Genomic DNA, 14,740 nt, shown 5'->3' on the forward strand with positions numbered 1-14,740 from the left:
AAAGAGGCCCATCTTCAACAGCAATATCACAAAGCCTGTTTGAACGAAGAGGAAGCCTGGAGGATCAAATCTCGCTGCCTATGGCTCAAAGCAGGAGACAAAAACACCTCATATTTCCACAAACAATCTCAAGCCAGAAAAAGCTTCAACTATATAGCAGAAATCAAAGAAGAAGTCGTGACCCACAAAGACTTTATAGACATCAAGCAGGCAGCCTTTCGCCATTTCCAAAAACTGTATAGCGAAGAGGCGAATGGATCTCAGAATTCTTGTCTGCTGGACGGGGTCCCCTCTTCAATCTCAACTCATATGAACCTCCAGCTAGAAGCTAAAGTCACCATGGATGAGGTCAAAGCTGCTCTCTTTGCCATGGACCCTGCTAAAGCCCCAGGACCTGACGGTTTCTCTGCCAGATTTCTTCAATCCTGCTGGCACATTGTGGGAAAAGATCTCCTTAAAATGATACAAAAATCGAAAGATTGCCAGAAAATTGGAGGAAGCACAAACTCCTCGTTCCTTGCACTTATTCCTAAGGAGAAGGGCGCCAATTCGTTCAACAGATTTCACCCCATCTCTCTTTGTAATATTGGCTACAAACTGATCACCAAAATCATTGCTAGCAGGCTGAAACACATCCTCCCTAAAATCATTCCTGAGAATCAAGGGGGCTTCATCCATGGAAGACAGCTGGTGGATAGCTTCATTCTAGTTCAAGAGGCAATCCTATCCAGTCACCAACGCAAGGAAAGAGGTATGGCCATCAAACTGGATTTAGCAAATGCATTTGATCGTGTTAGGCATAGCTTTTTGTTGAATGTTTTAAAAAAATTGGATTCGGAGAGAGCTTTATAAAATGGACCTGGGCTTGCATCTCGGAGCCATGGATATCCCCCTTAATTAATGGCAGAGCTGCGGGTTTCTTTAAAGCTACAAGAGGATTAAGGCAGGGCTGCCCCCTGTCTCCTCTGTTGTTTGTTATCCAAGCCTCACTTCTCAGCTTTCACTTAAACAAAAAAATGCAAGATCAGGAGATTCCAGGGATTTGCATTGCAAGAGGAGTTCAGAACATAAATCATGCCCTGTTTGCAGACGATACACTGCTTCTTGGGGCTGCTGCAATCCACTCAGCCACTAGATTCAAAGAGGCTCTGGATGAGTTTGGCATGATGGCTGGAAGCTGTCTTAATAACGGAAAGTGTCACATATACAGCTGGAATACCTCGCCCCCTATGCTCAACTCCATTGCCAGATGTTTAGGATTTGCTGCCTCTGTTGTATGGACCTCATTTAAGTATTTAGGAATGCCTATCTTCCTCAAGCGTGCCTATAGCAGGGACTGGATACCTCAGCTAGAAAAATTCAAGGTCAAACTTCAGGCAAGGGGCTATAATTGGTTAAACATTGCAGGCAAGACAGTCCTAATCAAATTTGTTCTCTGCAGTCTCCCTTTATTCCAGTTCTCTGTGCTTCTAGCTCCTGTCGGCATCCTTCAGAAAATGGACTAGCACATTCGAAATTTCTTTTGGAAGGGAGGTAAGCAAAACGAGAGGAAATCCCCCCTGGTCAACTGGGAGACAATCCTCAAACCTCAGATGAAGGGAGGCCTAAACTTCAAGAAGCTTCCCCTTCAAAACATCGCCATGGGAGCTAAGCTACTTTGGAAAATCATAGCGCCCAAGCCTGGCTGGGCTCAGCTAGCGCTCTGGAGGAAATACTTCACAGGCGAGAGGTCAAGATGTCTGGACGGGCCTCTTCCCCAAGGCACCTCTTCATTTGCCAGACTCAGCTCTAAAGCTACCCCTCTGATCCGTTCCAAGGCCTATTGGATCCCTGGAAATGGGAAAAAAATCAACATATGGTCAGATCGCATAATGGATCGCGATCCGATTGGGGATTGTCATTCCATGAAGAAGTTGCATGACTGGATCACAAATACAGGTAAACACACTCTATGGGACATCTCCAAGTGGGAAGGGACGCGTTGGGTTGGCTAGAACTTCCTCGATCCACCGGCGGAACTTCTTCAGGACGTCAGTCATCTCTGCGACTTGTTAAACGGAGCTGCCCCTTCACACATTCGTAGGAGAGACAGACGAGGTTGGGCCTCTTTAGCTGCGGGTTATACTGTGTCGTGTGGCTACTCGAATCTTGCTGCAATCCCGTATGTTCCTCCTGACCTGACCCTGTGGAAAACAGTTTGGGACATTCCATCGCTGCTCAAGATCGATATGTTCAATTGGCTTCTTTGTCACGGTAAAATACTCACCGACGAGAACCTGCAGAGGCGTGGCATCTATGCCCGTCTAGATGCTCGTTGTGCAGAGAGAAGGCGGAATGTGTCACCCATCTGGTATTAAAATGCAAATTTTCAGAGCAGGTCTAGAGAGAACTGATGGAGCATTGGAATCCAAATTTCGAACTACCTGCCTCCATATCCGAACTCTTCACTAACTGGCAGAATAGATATCCAGCTCCCCCTTCTAAAAATAAAGTGATAAAGGCTGCCTGGTCTTCCCTCCTCAAAATTTGTTGTTGGCAAATCTGGCTAGAGCGGAACAGCAGAATTTTCAGAAATACCCAGCATGATGCCAAAGTGGTAGTGGCTAAGATAAAAATCCAGCTAAAAGAAATCTTAGTCAACTCAACATTATTTGGGGGACTTCCTTAAACCTTCAATTCCGTCAAGCCAACAGAAGCATTATTCCTTTTGAGGAATGGCAAGTAAGGGGGATAAAAAAGGAAGAGTTTCGAGACTGGATCTCCAACCATAAGGTTCATTCTCTCTTTTTCGATGGGGCAGCAAAAGGAAATCCTGGCAAGGTTGGGGCAGGAGGAACGGTTAATAGCATGGAAGGCACTCTGATCCATATCTTTGCCTGGGGGCTAGGGTTTAATTCCAGCATACAAGCGGAAACATTGGCCCTTTATCAAGGTCTCAAGCTGCTATTGAGTCTAGAAATCAAGGAGGCAATCATTCTAGGGGACTCTCAAGTGATCATAAAGCTCATGGTGACCAATACTGCCCCCCGAGACTTAAGATTAGCAAGGCATATTCAAAGAATTAGAAGCTTGGGAAAGTTGTTCCAAAACCTGAAATACTTTCATGTACTAAGAGAAAATAATAAAGAAGCAGATCGTGAAGCAAATAAGGCCGTTCTTTTCTCCGCCGGGGCAATGATAAGGGACGGGGAAGAAACTTGGGACCCAATTCCATAAACATTTTAGCAGCTATGTTTTATTGCCTGATTCTAAATCAGTTTGTTTGCATTTTCAAGCTTGGGCAAATTACAGAAATCAACTCCATTGTAGAACCTAAAAAGTGCTAGAATAGGAATACAAACCCTTCAATACTTCAGGAGGTTGGTTCTATTTGGACTTGGACAACTCCCATTGTAATCAGAATTCTGGCAATTAGGCCAACCAGCTAATATAATCCATAGTCGTTCTTGTGAAAAAAAAAACATATATACACTTTAATATATATGTTTATTATATATGTGTATGTGTTTTTATTTCTTATTAATATATATTTTTTATAATTAAATTTATTAAAATATGTTTTTAATATAATAATAAGTCACTATAAATTGAAAATATGGAGAAAAAATTATAATTCATGGAAATGGAAATAATACAAAAAAATAATAAAGTTTAATAAAAATGAAATAAAATAAAAAATAAAAATTAGTAACTAAAAAAAATGGAAGTTACTAAATAACCTATAATAAGACATCAACCAATCACCTTACAAATTAATAAATTTAGATAATAATAAAAAATAAGGAAAATTGAATTTCTAATGTTAAACTATGGATAAACAACCTAAATTTTTGCTCAAAGGAAAATTAACATGTAGTCAAAGGCAAAACTGAAAATAGGTATAATAAAAATAATTTCATGTTAAAATAAATAAAAATAACTTTATGTTATTATTATTTTAATTATTTTTTATGTTATTATTATTTTAATTATTTTTTGCTGAGTAGTTTAGGTAAACTTGACTTGGTCAAGTTACTAGTGGCTTTTGAGCTCTAAGTTTATGAGAACCCATGATATTGACCCATGGTATTACTGTGGAATATAGTATGTTTAAAGAGGGAAATTAAACTAGTTTAGATTCATCTTAACTCTTTACCTACCAAGCCTAGAGAGAGATCAAATCTCTTGAGATGTGAAAAGAGATTTGATCCCTCTCTATGCTTGGTAAATTAAGATGGATCTAGGTTGGTTTGAGTTTCCACAAATTTTATTAATCCTTGCCCAAGACAGGGAAGTATAGTAATACATTCATATTTAAATTTTACATTAATTATGTTTCATTAAATTTTTTTTGTCGACCAAATGAATTTTATTAACTTTTCAAAATGTTACAACAAATTTGCTTGAATTCCACCTCTCTCTCGACCTCACTCCTACCGAATTTGTTGGCCAGGAGAGAGATACAAAAAATTATAGCAAAATTCCAAAATTTACATCGAACCCTGAAATAAAATGCAAAAAGCACCCAAAACATAAGGAGAATACAAATGTTGTGCACCGCCATCACAAATTTTGAGGAGGTATTAGTGTTTGGCCAACTCTAGGAATGTCTAGGGGTTGAGGATCCCTGTGAACATGGAACTCCAGGTAATCAATCCGGCCCTTAATCTGATCTAGTCGTTCATTAGTTCGTCTTTGGCTCCATTTAAGTGAGGCTGACCTGTCAAGGATTTCCCATTGATTGTGTTACAAATCATTAAGGAACGTTATTACTTCATTTCAGTCTTCATGCCTTTGTTGCCCCATTTCCACTAGGAATGCATTCACATTCTAAATCTACATGTCCAAAGAGTCCAGGGAAGGTGGCACGACCACATGACTGGATTGCAGAACACGATCATGGACCAACTCTCCCTCAAATGCAACCTCGTCACCTCCATCACCCTTCATCTCCCCACATGGCCTCCACGTCCCACCAAATGCCCACAAGACCCCCCTCTACGTCATGCATGCCCCCGTTGCATTAACATTTTTCCGAGCAACGCAAACCACCAATATTAGTTATGCACACCAATCTAAGAGTCGTGAACCGACAATAAAGCCCCACTTCTAAGCTCAACAATATCAAAGCCACCAAGCACCATGCACACCTCCGCAAAGGTCACCAAAAGAACATACCCTAAAGCCCAAGGGCATTCCTTGGGAATAGAACCCCCAACAACCAAAGGTCTAAGCGCCTTGGAACAACAACAAATGACCTCTCCCCCGGCCCTGAGGCAACCTAGAGACAAAAAAAAAATACACTATAGATTCGATGATGAACAAAAAGAGCCCCATTGAATTATGCACGACGCGCAAAGGAACAAACATAAAAAGAACAGACACTCACCACATTTAAACTACCAAAGTCAAAGAAGCCGGACCAAAGAGCTTACCAGACTATTAGAAGAAAAACCCCAACCCCTCTTGATTTTCGCAATGACACAATGCAAAAGAATGCTCTTCCTCTAATCTCCTAACCAATAGCAGGGAAATTCACCAGCCTTCTGCTCACCAAGATCCCAAACCCTACGAATTTTCACCCCTTAGCAACCACAACACAAATCCCTCCAACTTGTAATGTCCTTGCACTCAGAAAAGACTAGTTTGGTAAGCATGCACATGTTTGTGACCTGTGCATACTCGACGTTACCTTTTCCACCCTCACTATCGCCCATAACCACAGATAACCATTGCCAAAGTCAAACCACCATACAGACTATAAACCCCACGCTATGTCTCTTAAACTTTCCACGCACCTTACGCCACTTGCATGTTATGTGTACCATATGTCAAGTTATGAACATGTGGGACGATCAGGACCGATCACAACCTCATCCATACCACCATGCTTATCCACCCCATCAGAGTATGTTTCATTAATTATATTTTAATTATAAATATTTACTTATTTGTTAATTTAAAACATTAAATAAACAATTTTTTATTTTATTTTTATGAGTTTTATTTTTATGAGTTTTATTTTTACAATTATTTCCCATGGAAAAATCATATTTTTCATTAAATTAGAAAATTACATGCTGAAAATGGTTGATAGCATATGACGTATCAGTGGTCTGGCCACTATCTGTGCTATTTTGTCTCAAAAAATGTGTCAATCCCATCTAAAGGAGACAGTTATAAATATTTACATATGAAAAGTTCAGTAATATATAGACATAAGCATATGCTATAATTCAAAAATTTACATCAAAATTGTGCCAAAAAATACTCATAAATTAGGGCCCCTGGCCCTGTCAATATTGCTCATCCATGAATGGGCGATGGTAGTAGCTATAAGTGTCCAAATACTGCTCTTTTTGGATCAACCATACCCCCTTTGGTTGGTGTGATGCCTCCTTGGATAGCATGTCGGAAACATAGTTGCGCTCCCTGTATATATGATGCCAAGAAATAGTGTCAAAATGTGTTCTCAATCTCAATGCATCATCAGTATGTGACAGAGTGTGTGTGTGTGACAAACAGTTTGTTGATTAAGCCATTTAATAATGATAGTCACCAAATATCTGCAATTTGCTACATCCTTTGACAAGAGCAAAGTATAATAAGTGGCAAAGGGATATTAATTCTGCAAAGTTATTTGTCCCCCCCCCAATCCCATTTGAATCTTGAAAATGTGGGAGCATGTGATATGAATGAGTATACCTCCTCCACAACCATGTTGTTGTGCCGAACCATCAAAATAAGCCTAAGGGATGTCATAATCTATGTTTTCTACAAAGATGTTGTGACCAAGTGGTTCTCGGGTTTCCTCCAATAAACAATGGTATGTTGTGATGAGGTGAGAAATGGCATGAGCCCAACATGGTGCAGTGTCTATGAATATTATCTTGTTCCGCTATAGCCAGATACACCAACTAACCATAACAAGCATGTTTCGACACCTGTGAGTGTGAGAATTTTTCCACCATTGGTGCCATGCCACCTGAATATTGGACCCTGCCAATTGTTCTGTATCTAAAGTTGTGCAGTGAACTCGACCTAGATGGAAATAGTGGTAGTGCAATTTAGGAATATATTCTCACATGTTTCCTCTTTGCATAAAACGCACCATGATGGGCCATGAAAGGTCTGTTTTTGTAAATTATCTACAGTAGGAACATTATTTCGGAGGATGCACCACATAAACAGATTTGCTCAGGGTTTGACCTTCAGCTTCCATAGTACAAACCACCACCATTCCAAAGTGAAGGGTCTGTGATCTACAGTAATATGGAGGTATCCGTATTTGGGAGAGTATTTCCCATTTGGTGAGTATGACCAATTTAGTTCATAATCCATCTCAGTTACCCGAACATGTGATTCCTTCAATGCTATAATATAGTTCTGCCAATTGTCCAGCCAATGTGGGGGAATGCCCAATGTATTAGAACTTTTTCATGTCTACCGGAACATATCAGTGTGTTTCGGTCTGCGATTTGTGCCAAATTGGTGTAGCCTGTATCTGAAAGATGTTGTATCAACCCTTGTGGTAGTAGGTGAGCATTCCCACATACTATGCAAGGGTCAATTCCTATCCTGACTGAACTTCCATTGCCAATATTCCAGGTCAATCCATCCCTGACGTAGTCCAATGTATTGAGGACTGCCCTCCAGACTGTTGATATGTTGGTCATGTCCCATGTAGGAAGCCTGATCCAATCAAGTAGTTGTAGGGAAGAGATGTATTTCTGATAAATAACATCTGCCCAAAGATTCTTTGATGATAGAACATTCCATCCCATCTTTGTTTCCAGAGCACATGCAAAGGAATCTAGATTTTTCAATCCCCATCCCCCCCATTTCTTATGAATTGTGATTTTATCCCAACTAGCCCAGACAAATATGTGACCTTCTTGTTTGTCCCTCCAAAGAAATCTACAACATAGTTGTTGTATTCTTCTAATAATACCCTTCGGGATCCAGGCCAATGACATCCAGTAAATCGGGGTGGTCCCTAGGACTGATTTGATGAGTATCGGTCTCCCCGCCTTGGACAACCACCTGTGATGCCATATATTTAATCTTCTTTCAATTTTGGCTTCCAACCATACCCAGTCTGCAATCTGGTAGTTGGATGGTTTTAACCTGTATCCCAAATATTTGAGACCCTCCTCAATCTGTATAGTGATAAATGGGAAGTACTAGAGTGCCATATGAATCTCATATGGATTACAACCAAAGGATGATAGAGTGGATTTATGGTTGTTGCATTGCATACCAGTAGTGTAACAGAATAATCAAAAGGCGGCTGCAAAAGTAGTGGAATCCCCCAATGTTCCATTTAGAAATATGAGAATGTCATCCACGAATAGAAAGTGGGTGAGAGTGCAATTGTTTATGATCTTGATACCCATCTGTATTCCCTACAATCGATCTGCCGAGATGAGTCTGCTCAGGCCTTCCATGATTAATAGAAATAGAAGGGGAGAGGGGGCATCCTTGTCTCAGACCTCTTTCTACATGGAAAAAGGATGATGTTGATCCATTGATCAACACACTATAGGATACATTGGATATGCAACACATAATCCATTGCATGAATGATAGAGGAAATCCAAGATGGGTAAATAACATTCGAATATAGAGCCAACTAGTTTGGTCAAAGGCTTTTGCCAAGTCAATCTTGAGAATCATGCCTTTGAGGTTCTTGGATTTGATGGAATGGAGGGCTTCTTGTGTTGTGCCCACTGCTTCATGAATTTGACAATGATCAAGGAATGCAAATTTCTCCAATGAAATATGTTCGGATAATATGGGCTTAAGGCAATTTGAAATAATCTTGGCTATAATCTTGTATATACAATTGCAGAGGGATATGGATTTGTAATCATTGAAGGTTTGAGGGTCATCAGTCTTGGGTATAAGAGCAATAAATGTAGAGTTGAAAGCATCATACATCCGCCCACTAGTATGGCACTCTTCAACGATATGGAGGAGCTTGTGCCCAATAATGTCAAAAAAGGCTATGCAGAATTCAATCGACCATCCATCTAGTCCAGGGCTCTTGTCCCTCTTGAACCGCTTTATAGTGGCCTCTAATTCCCCCATGGTTACTAGAATGAGTAAACCATCTCCTCTTTCTTGGTCCACAAATCTGGGGAAGTGTCCTACGACCTTGATGATCTCAGCAAGGTTAGCCTCCGGAGGAGCTCTGAATAGTCTTCCAAAATGAGTAATACCAAGGTTGGCCAATTGATGGAAGGTCTTAGCATGAGGGCCATCATCATCTGCAAGTTACCAGATGGTGTTGATAGCTCATCTCCCATTAGCAAGACGATGATAATACTTGGTGTTCTCATCCCCCTCCTTTAACCAAGTAGCCCTGCTACAGAGTTGCCATGTTTCCTCCCGATCTTTCAAGATCCTATTCCAGTCAATCTCAAGTATGACAAATCTTTCTTTAGCATCAGTAGAAACAAAACCTCAACTTTCTTCACCACCCAAGAGTTCAATTTCCAGTTTCGTGTCCCTTAGGATCTGCTCATCTTTTATCCTCTTTTCCTTTACCCAATCAATTGATTTTCGTTTCAGGGTTAGCATTCTATATGAAAAATCAGCAGAGGCCGATTTTCCTTGTTGTGTAATACAGGTCTTCTAATGCTTAGTGACAATCTATATATAACTATCATCTTTAAGCCAAGTAGAATTAAACTTAAATGGTGCCTTGGGCTTACGTTCTTCACCTGCAATCTCAAGGTAAATGGGCATATTATCTGACAATCCCCCTAATCCCACCCATTGGTGATATAGGGGCAATTGTTCCAACAAGGTCTCCTTAACCAGAAAACGATCCAATCTTCTGGCTAGTGTAGCATCACCAGTCCTCCGATTTCTCCAAGTGGGTTTTAGACGGGACATGGGTATATCAATCAAATGATGATCCTCTAATAGAGTCTGGATCCCATCCGATAGAGAGTCAATCTGAGCATTCATTCCCCAGGATTCAGAATGTCCGAGGGAGAAATTAAGATCCCCCCCCCCCAAATAATAATGTTCTCTGCTTGAAAGTAGTCATAATTTAGTAACTTCTGCTAGAATGTAATCCTGTTGATACAGGGCCCATAGACATTTATAATCCTCAACTCCCTTCCAACTTCCGCTGAGTATATATCATCACCTATGAACCCTTCCCCTCCCCAGGTGTTCAGTAATCTTATGGACTTGGGATCATGTCCCGATATCAAACCACCAGAATGCCCACGTGCATCCAGTGCAATGAAATGCCATCCAGGAGAGATGGCCTCAAGGATGGGAATAATTTGTAAGCCTGTCACAAGTGTTTTCTGAAGAAATATAATGTTTACCACTTCCAATTCCATCATCTGACAGAAGGTTAGTTTCTTCGCAGGGCTAGCCAATCCCCGACAGTTGTATGAGATCCACTTCATGGGGGACCAGGGGGGAGGGAGTTCAATGCTCTAAGGACCTTGTCAATGGGTTGTTGCCAACCTAGTGCCACATCCAGTCCAACCTGGAAAATGGCTTTGGACATGTTGGAGTGTCTACCCCTGGAAGACTTGGATTGTGGAGGCAAGGAGGTAATACCAATTCCACTACTGTCCCCCGGGGTTAAGCGGGTCAAAGACCTAAGATTATAACTGTGACCCTTACTAGATTCAGTGGATGGCTTTGCGGGGGAGAGTGGAGTTTTATTTTTACATTATTTTAAGGGGGAAAAGAATAAACCATTAAATAAATATATTTTTTAAATTTTTTTATGAAATATTATAATTTTATTTTTTTATATTATTTTATGAGAGAAAGAATTAAAATTTCAGTGCAAAGCTTAAAAAAAAAAAACCAAAACTGAAAAGTAATAAATAAATAACACTATTACATAGGAAATGTTGTTTCAATTTTATTTTTTCAATGTAAAATTTATAGTCTTCTTAGTTATATATATATATATATATATATATATATATATATATATATATATATATATATGAGTATATGAGTATATGATATATATTTATTTTATTTTTTTATAATAATAAGAACTAATATATAAATATATTTTTCTATTAAAAATATTTATAAAATATTAGGTAAATAATTTTTTAATATACTCTATTACTATAGGGTCAATACCTAATCAACTTTTTAGAAGATGTAAATGGTTCAATTCTCATTTACAAAGTCTATGAGAAAATAATGTTTTTCTTATTTTAGTTATCTTCTAACAACAAATATCTGGTTAGTCATATTATGTTTAACTATTCATTATGTATTTTCTAACTTCTTTGCTAAGGACTAAAGTGACATACAATACTTCTTATTATTAATAACTTTTTGTCTTTTATTTATTAATATTAAATATTTTATTTTAAAAATATATTAGAAATAATAGAATAATAATTTTAAAATATAATTTAGCAACTTTTAATTTTTGCGCGAGAGTATGGTAGTGATGTTGTAATGTAATGATTAACAATTTGACTTGGTCAAAATAAAATAGTATTAAAACTAAACTTAAAATAAAATTGAAGTAAAATAGTTAGTTTAATTGCGAAAGAGGCGTATGGTAGTGATGTTGTAATGTAATGATTAACAATTTGACTTGGTCAAAATAAAATAGTATTAAAACTAAACTTAAAATAAAATTGAAGTAAAATAGTTAGTTTAATTGCGAAAGAGGCTCTCCACCGAGTATGATAGAGATGTTGTAATGTAATGTTCAACATTTTGATTAGGTCAAAATAAAAATAAAATAAAAATTGAGATAAAATAACTGTGTAAGTATTGGTGTCCTTTTTATAGTATTTATTGTTGGTTTATTCTTCGAGTATGATAGAGATGTTGTAATGTAATGTTCAACATTTTGATTAGGTCAAAATAAAAATAAAATAAAAATCGAGATAAAATAACTGTGTAAGTATTGGTGTCCTTTATAGTATTTATTGTTGGTTTATTCTTCATTAGAGTTTATGTTGTTGATCCTTCATGTTTTCTTAAGTCTTTTATCATCTTATTCGTTCTTAACCCTTTTAGTATTTTTATTATTGGTTTAATGAGTTTTCTTTGAATATATGTATATATTTCTTTTGACTTGTGTATATTTTTGTTTTATTTTATTTATTGTCCATTAATTATTTTTATTTTATTTTATTTTATTTCCATTATTATTATTTTTTATCTTGTCTCGATTAGGGTCTTGACTCCTTTTTATAATTTTTGACTTCCCTCCTTGTTTGGAGTTTGACTTTGATTTTTTAATTCTTGTTAGTTATTTTTTTTACTAATTCCCATTAATAGTTTTTTTAATAATATTTGATTTTAATAAGTTAATTTAAAAATTATTTTTCAAAAACTAGTTTAATATAGTCGTTACTTCATAATATTTGTTTTTAATAAATTAATATCATAATTTAAATACTATGTTTCAAAAACTAGCCATTTAATATAGCCCTTACTTAATAACATTTGTTTAAATATTATTAATAATAATAATAAATTAATATCATAATTTAAATATTATTGTTCAAAAATAGTCGTTACTTGAAATTTTGGTCTCTACATTGCTTTCTATTTAAGCCTTTGCCATGGTCTGCCTCTTCACCTGGTCCTTATGATGAACCACACTTGTTGGTCAATTTTGGTCTCTACATTGCTTTCTATTTAAGCCTTTTCCATGGTTTGCCTCTTCACCTGGTCCTTATGATGAACCACACTTGTTGGTCCTTATGATGAACCACACTTGTTGGTTCAAAACGTGTCGGCCAAAATGTGATTTCTACAGAAAGACTTTTCTTAATAAAATATCTAGTTTAATGTTAGATCTAAGACTTTTGTGTTCCATATTAATTTACCATTGCTGTTTTTGTGTTATGTAAAAGTTTTGACTCCAAGTTTTCACAACCCATGGTTTTTACCCATGATATTATTATCTTAGGTAACTTATTTAAAGTCATAAAATCCCTATCAATTTTACACACGTAAAGAGATTTGAATCGTTTTGTCTAAGAGCTATATATAAGCACAAATAATTCACATAGATTCATAAATTGGCATAAGACGCCAAAATGTGATTTTTACCGAAAGAATTTTCTTAATAAAATATCTAGTTTACTGTTAGATCTAAGACTTTTGTGATCCATATTAATTTACCATTGCAGTTTTTGTGTTATGTAAAAGTTTTGACTCCAAGTTTTCACAACCCATGGTTTTTACCCATGATATTATTATCTTAGGTAACTTATTTAAAGTCATAAAATCCCTATCAATTTTACACACGTAAAGAGATTTGAATCGTTTTGTCTAGGAGCTATATATAAGCACAAATAATTCACGTAGATTCATAAATTGACTTAAGACATTCACTTATCAACCGACTATTATTGATAAAGGTAATTCAGAATCATATTTTTTGAAATACATTTTTCTTTATTAGTGAATCATTAATTATCTCTTATGTAAATATAAAATTTCAAACTAGAAATTTCTCTTTTTATTATTATCCTCTAGCATGAAAATGTCTATTTGTGTATGGGTTTCCATTACACCTCTCATTTTCTTTTACCTTAGTCTGATTCCACTAAGATCCATTACATGTTTGCCCAATCTAAATCCATGATCAATAACAACAGTAATGTGATTATCTTGAATGGTGTTGGCCTGATTCCACTGAGATCCATTACATGTTTGCCCAATCTAAATCCATGATTGAGTTGAGAGGCTCATTCTATAGCCCAATATGATGTGTAACATTGTTTGTCTATCATCAAAGTTGAAATTTTGCTCATGTCGGCCCAAAAGAAATAAATAAAAAATTAAATAACTATACAAAATATTTAAATAATGTCGATTCATAAGAAAAATTGCACGTGAAGAAATTGGATCCCTCTTGCCTCATGTAAGATCCACATTTAAGATGGATCTATGTTGGTCAATAACAACAGTAATGTGATTGATCCATTATTGATAAATGTAATTCTGGATTTCTCTTTTTATTGTTATCCTCTAACATGAAAACGTCTATTTGTGTATGGGTTTCCATTACACCTCTCATTTTCTTTTACCTTGGTCTAATTCCACTAAGATCCATTACATGTTTTCCCAATATAAATCCATGATCAATAACAACAGTAATGTGATTGTCTTGAATGGCGTTGGCCTGATTCCACTGAGATCCATTACATGTTTGCCCAATCCAAATCCATGGTTGAGCCGAGAGGATCATTCTACAACCCATTATGATGTGTAACCTTGTTCGTCTGTCATCAAAGTTGAAATTTTGCTCATGTCGGCCCAAAAAAAAATAAAAATAAAAATAAATAACTATACAAAATATTTAAATAATGTCGGTTCATAAAAAAAAATGCATGTGAAGAAATTGGATCCCTCTCGGCTCATGTATGATCCACATTTAAGATGGATCTATGTTGATCAATAACAACAGTAATGTGATTGTCTCGAATGGCGTTGGTGTGTCCCTCTTCGTTCAACAACTTAGTTGCCATGTTGGTCATTTAATCTCTCCTCCTTTCAAAGGATTGTCATAGAGATATGGAAAAAAAATGGTATATAATTTTGTAGTATCATGTATGAAATTTAGTTTACCTATACTTTATAGCCCTTTTCTAGGTAACGGTTTGGTTTAGGAAGTTCCTGATAGCCTTCCTATAGAAGTAATGGGTGTTAAGTTGTCAATGAAATCCAATGCTAGTGACATGACTGTTACAAATAGTCCATTGAGAAATGAAAGAGATGACACCAGTGC

At 36.8% G+C, this 14,740-nt stretch overlaps 1 protein-coding gene across 1 annotated transcript; it reads left to right on the forward strand.

The window, feature by feature from the left end:
* The first annotated feature begins 1,016 nt into the window (after window positions 1-1,016).
* On the forward strand, window positions 1,017-1,505 carry LOC149195862 (uncharacterized). Its single transcript, XM_089408047.1, has one exon. It carries the CDS (start codon window positions 1,017-1,019, stop codon window positions 1,503-1,505), a length of 489 nt encoding a protein of 162 aa, XP_089264173.1.
* The last annotated feature ends 13,235 nt before the right edge of the window (window positions 1,506-14,740 follow it).

Source organism: Pinus tabuliformis, chromosome 2_2 (genome assembly GCF_031772625.1).
Source record: "Pinus tabuliformis cultivar Carrire ecotype Pingquan chromosome 2_2, CPIR1, whole genome shotgun sequence".
Lineage (NCBI taxonomy): Eukaryota > Viridiplantae > Streptophyta > Pinopsida > Pinales > Pinaceae > Pinus > Pinus tabuliformis.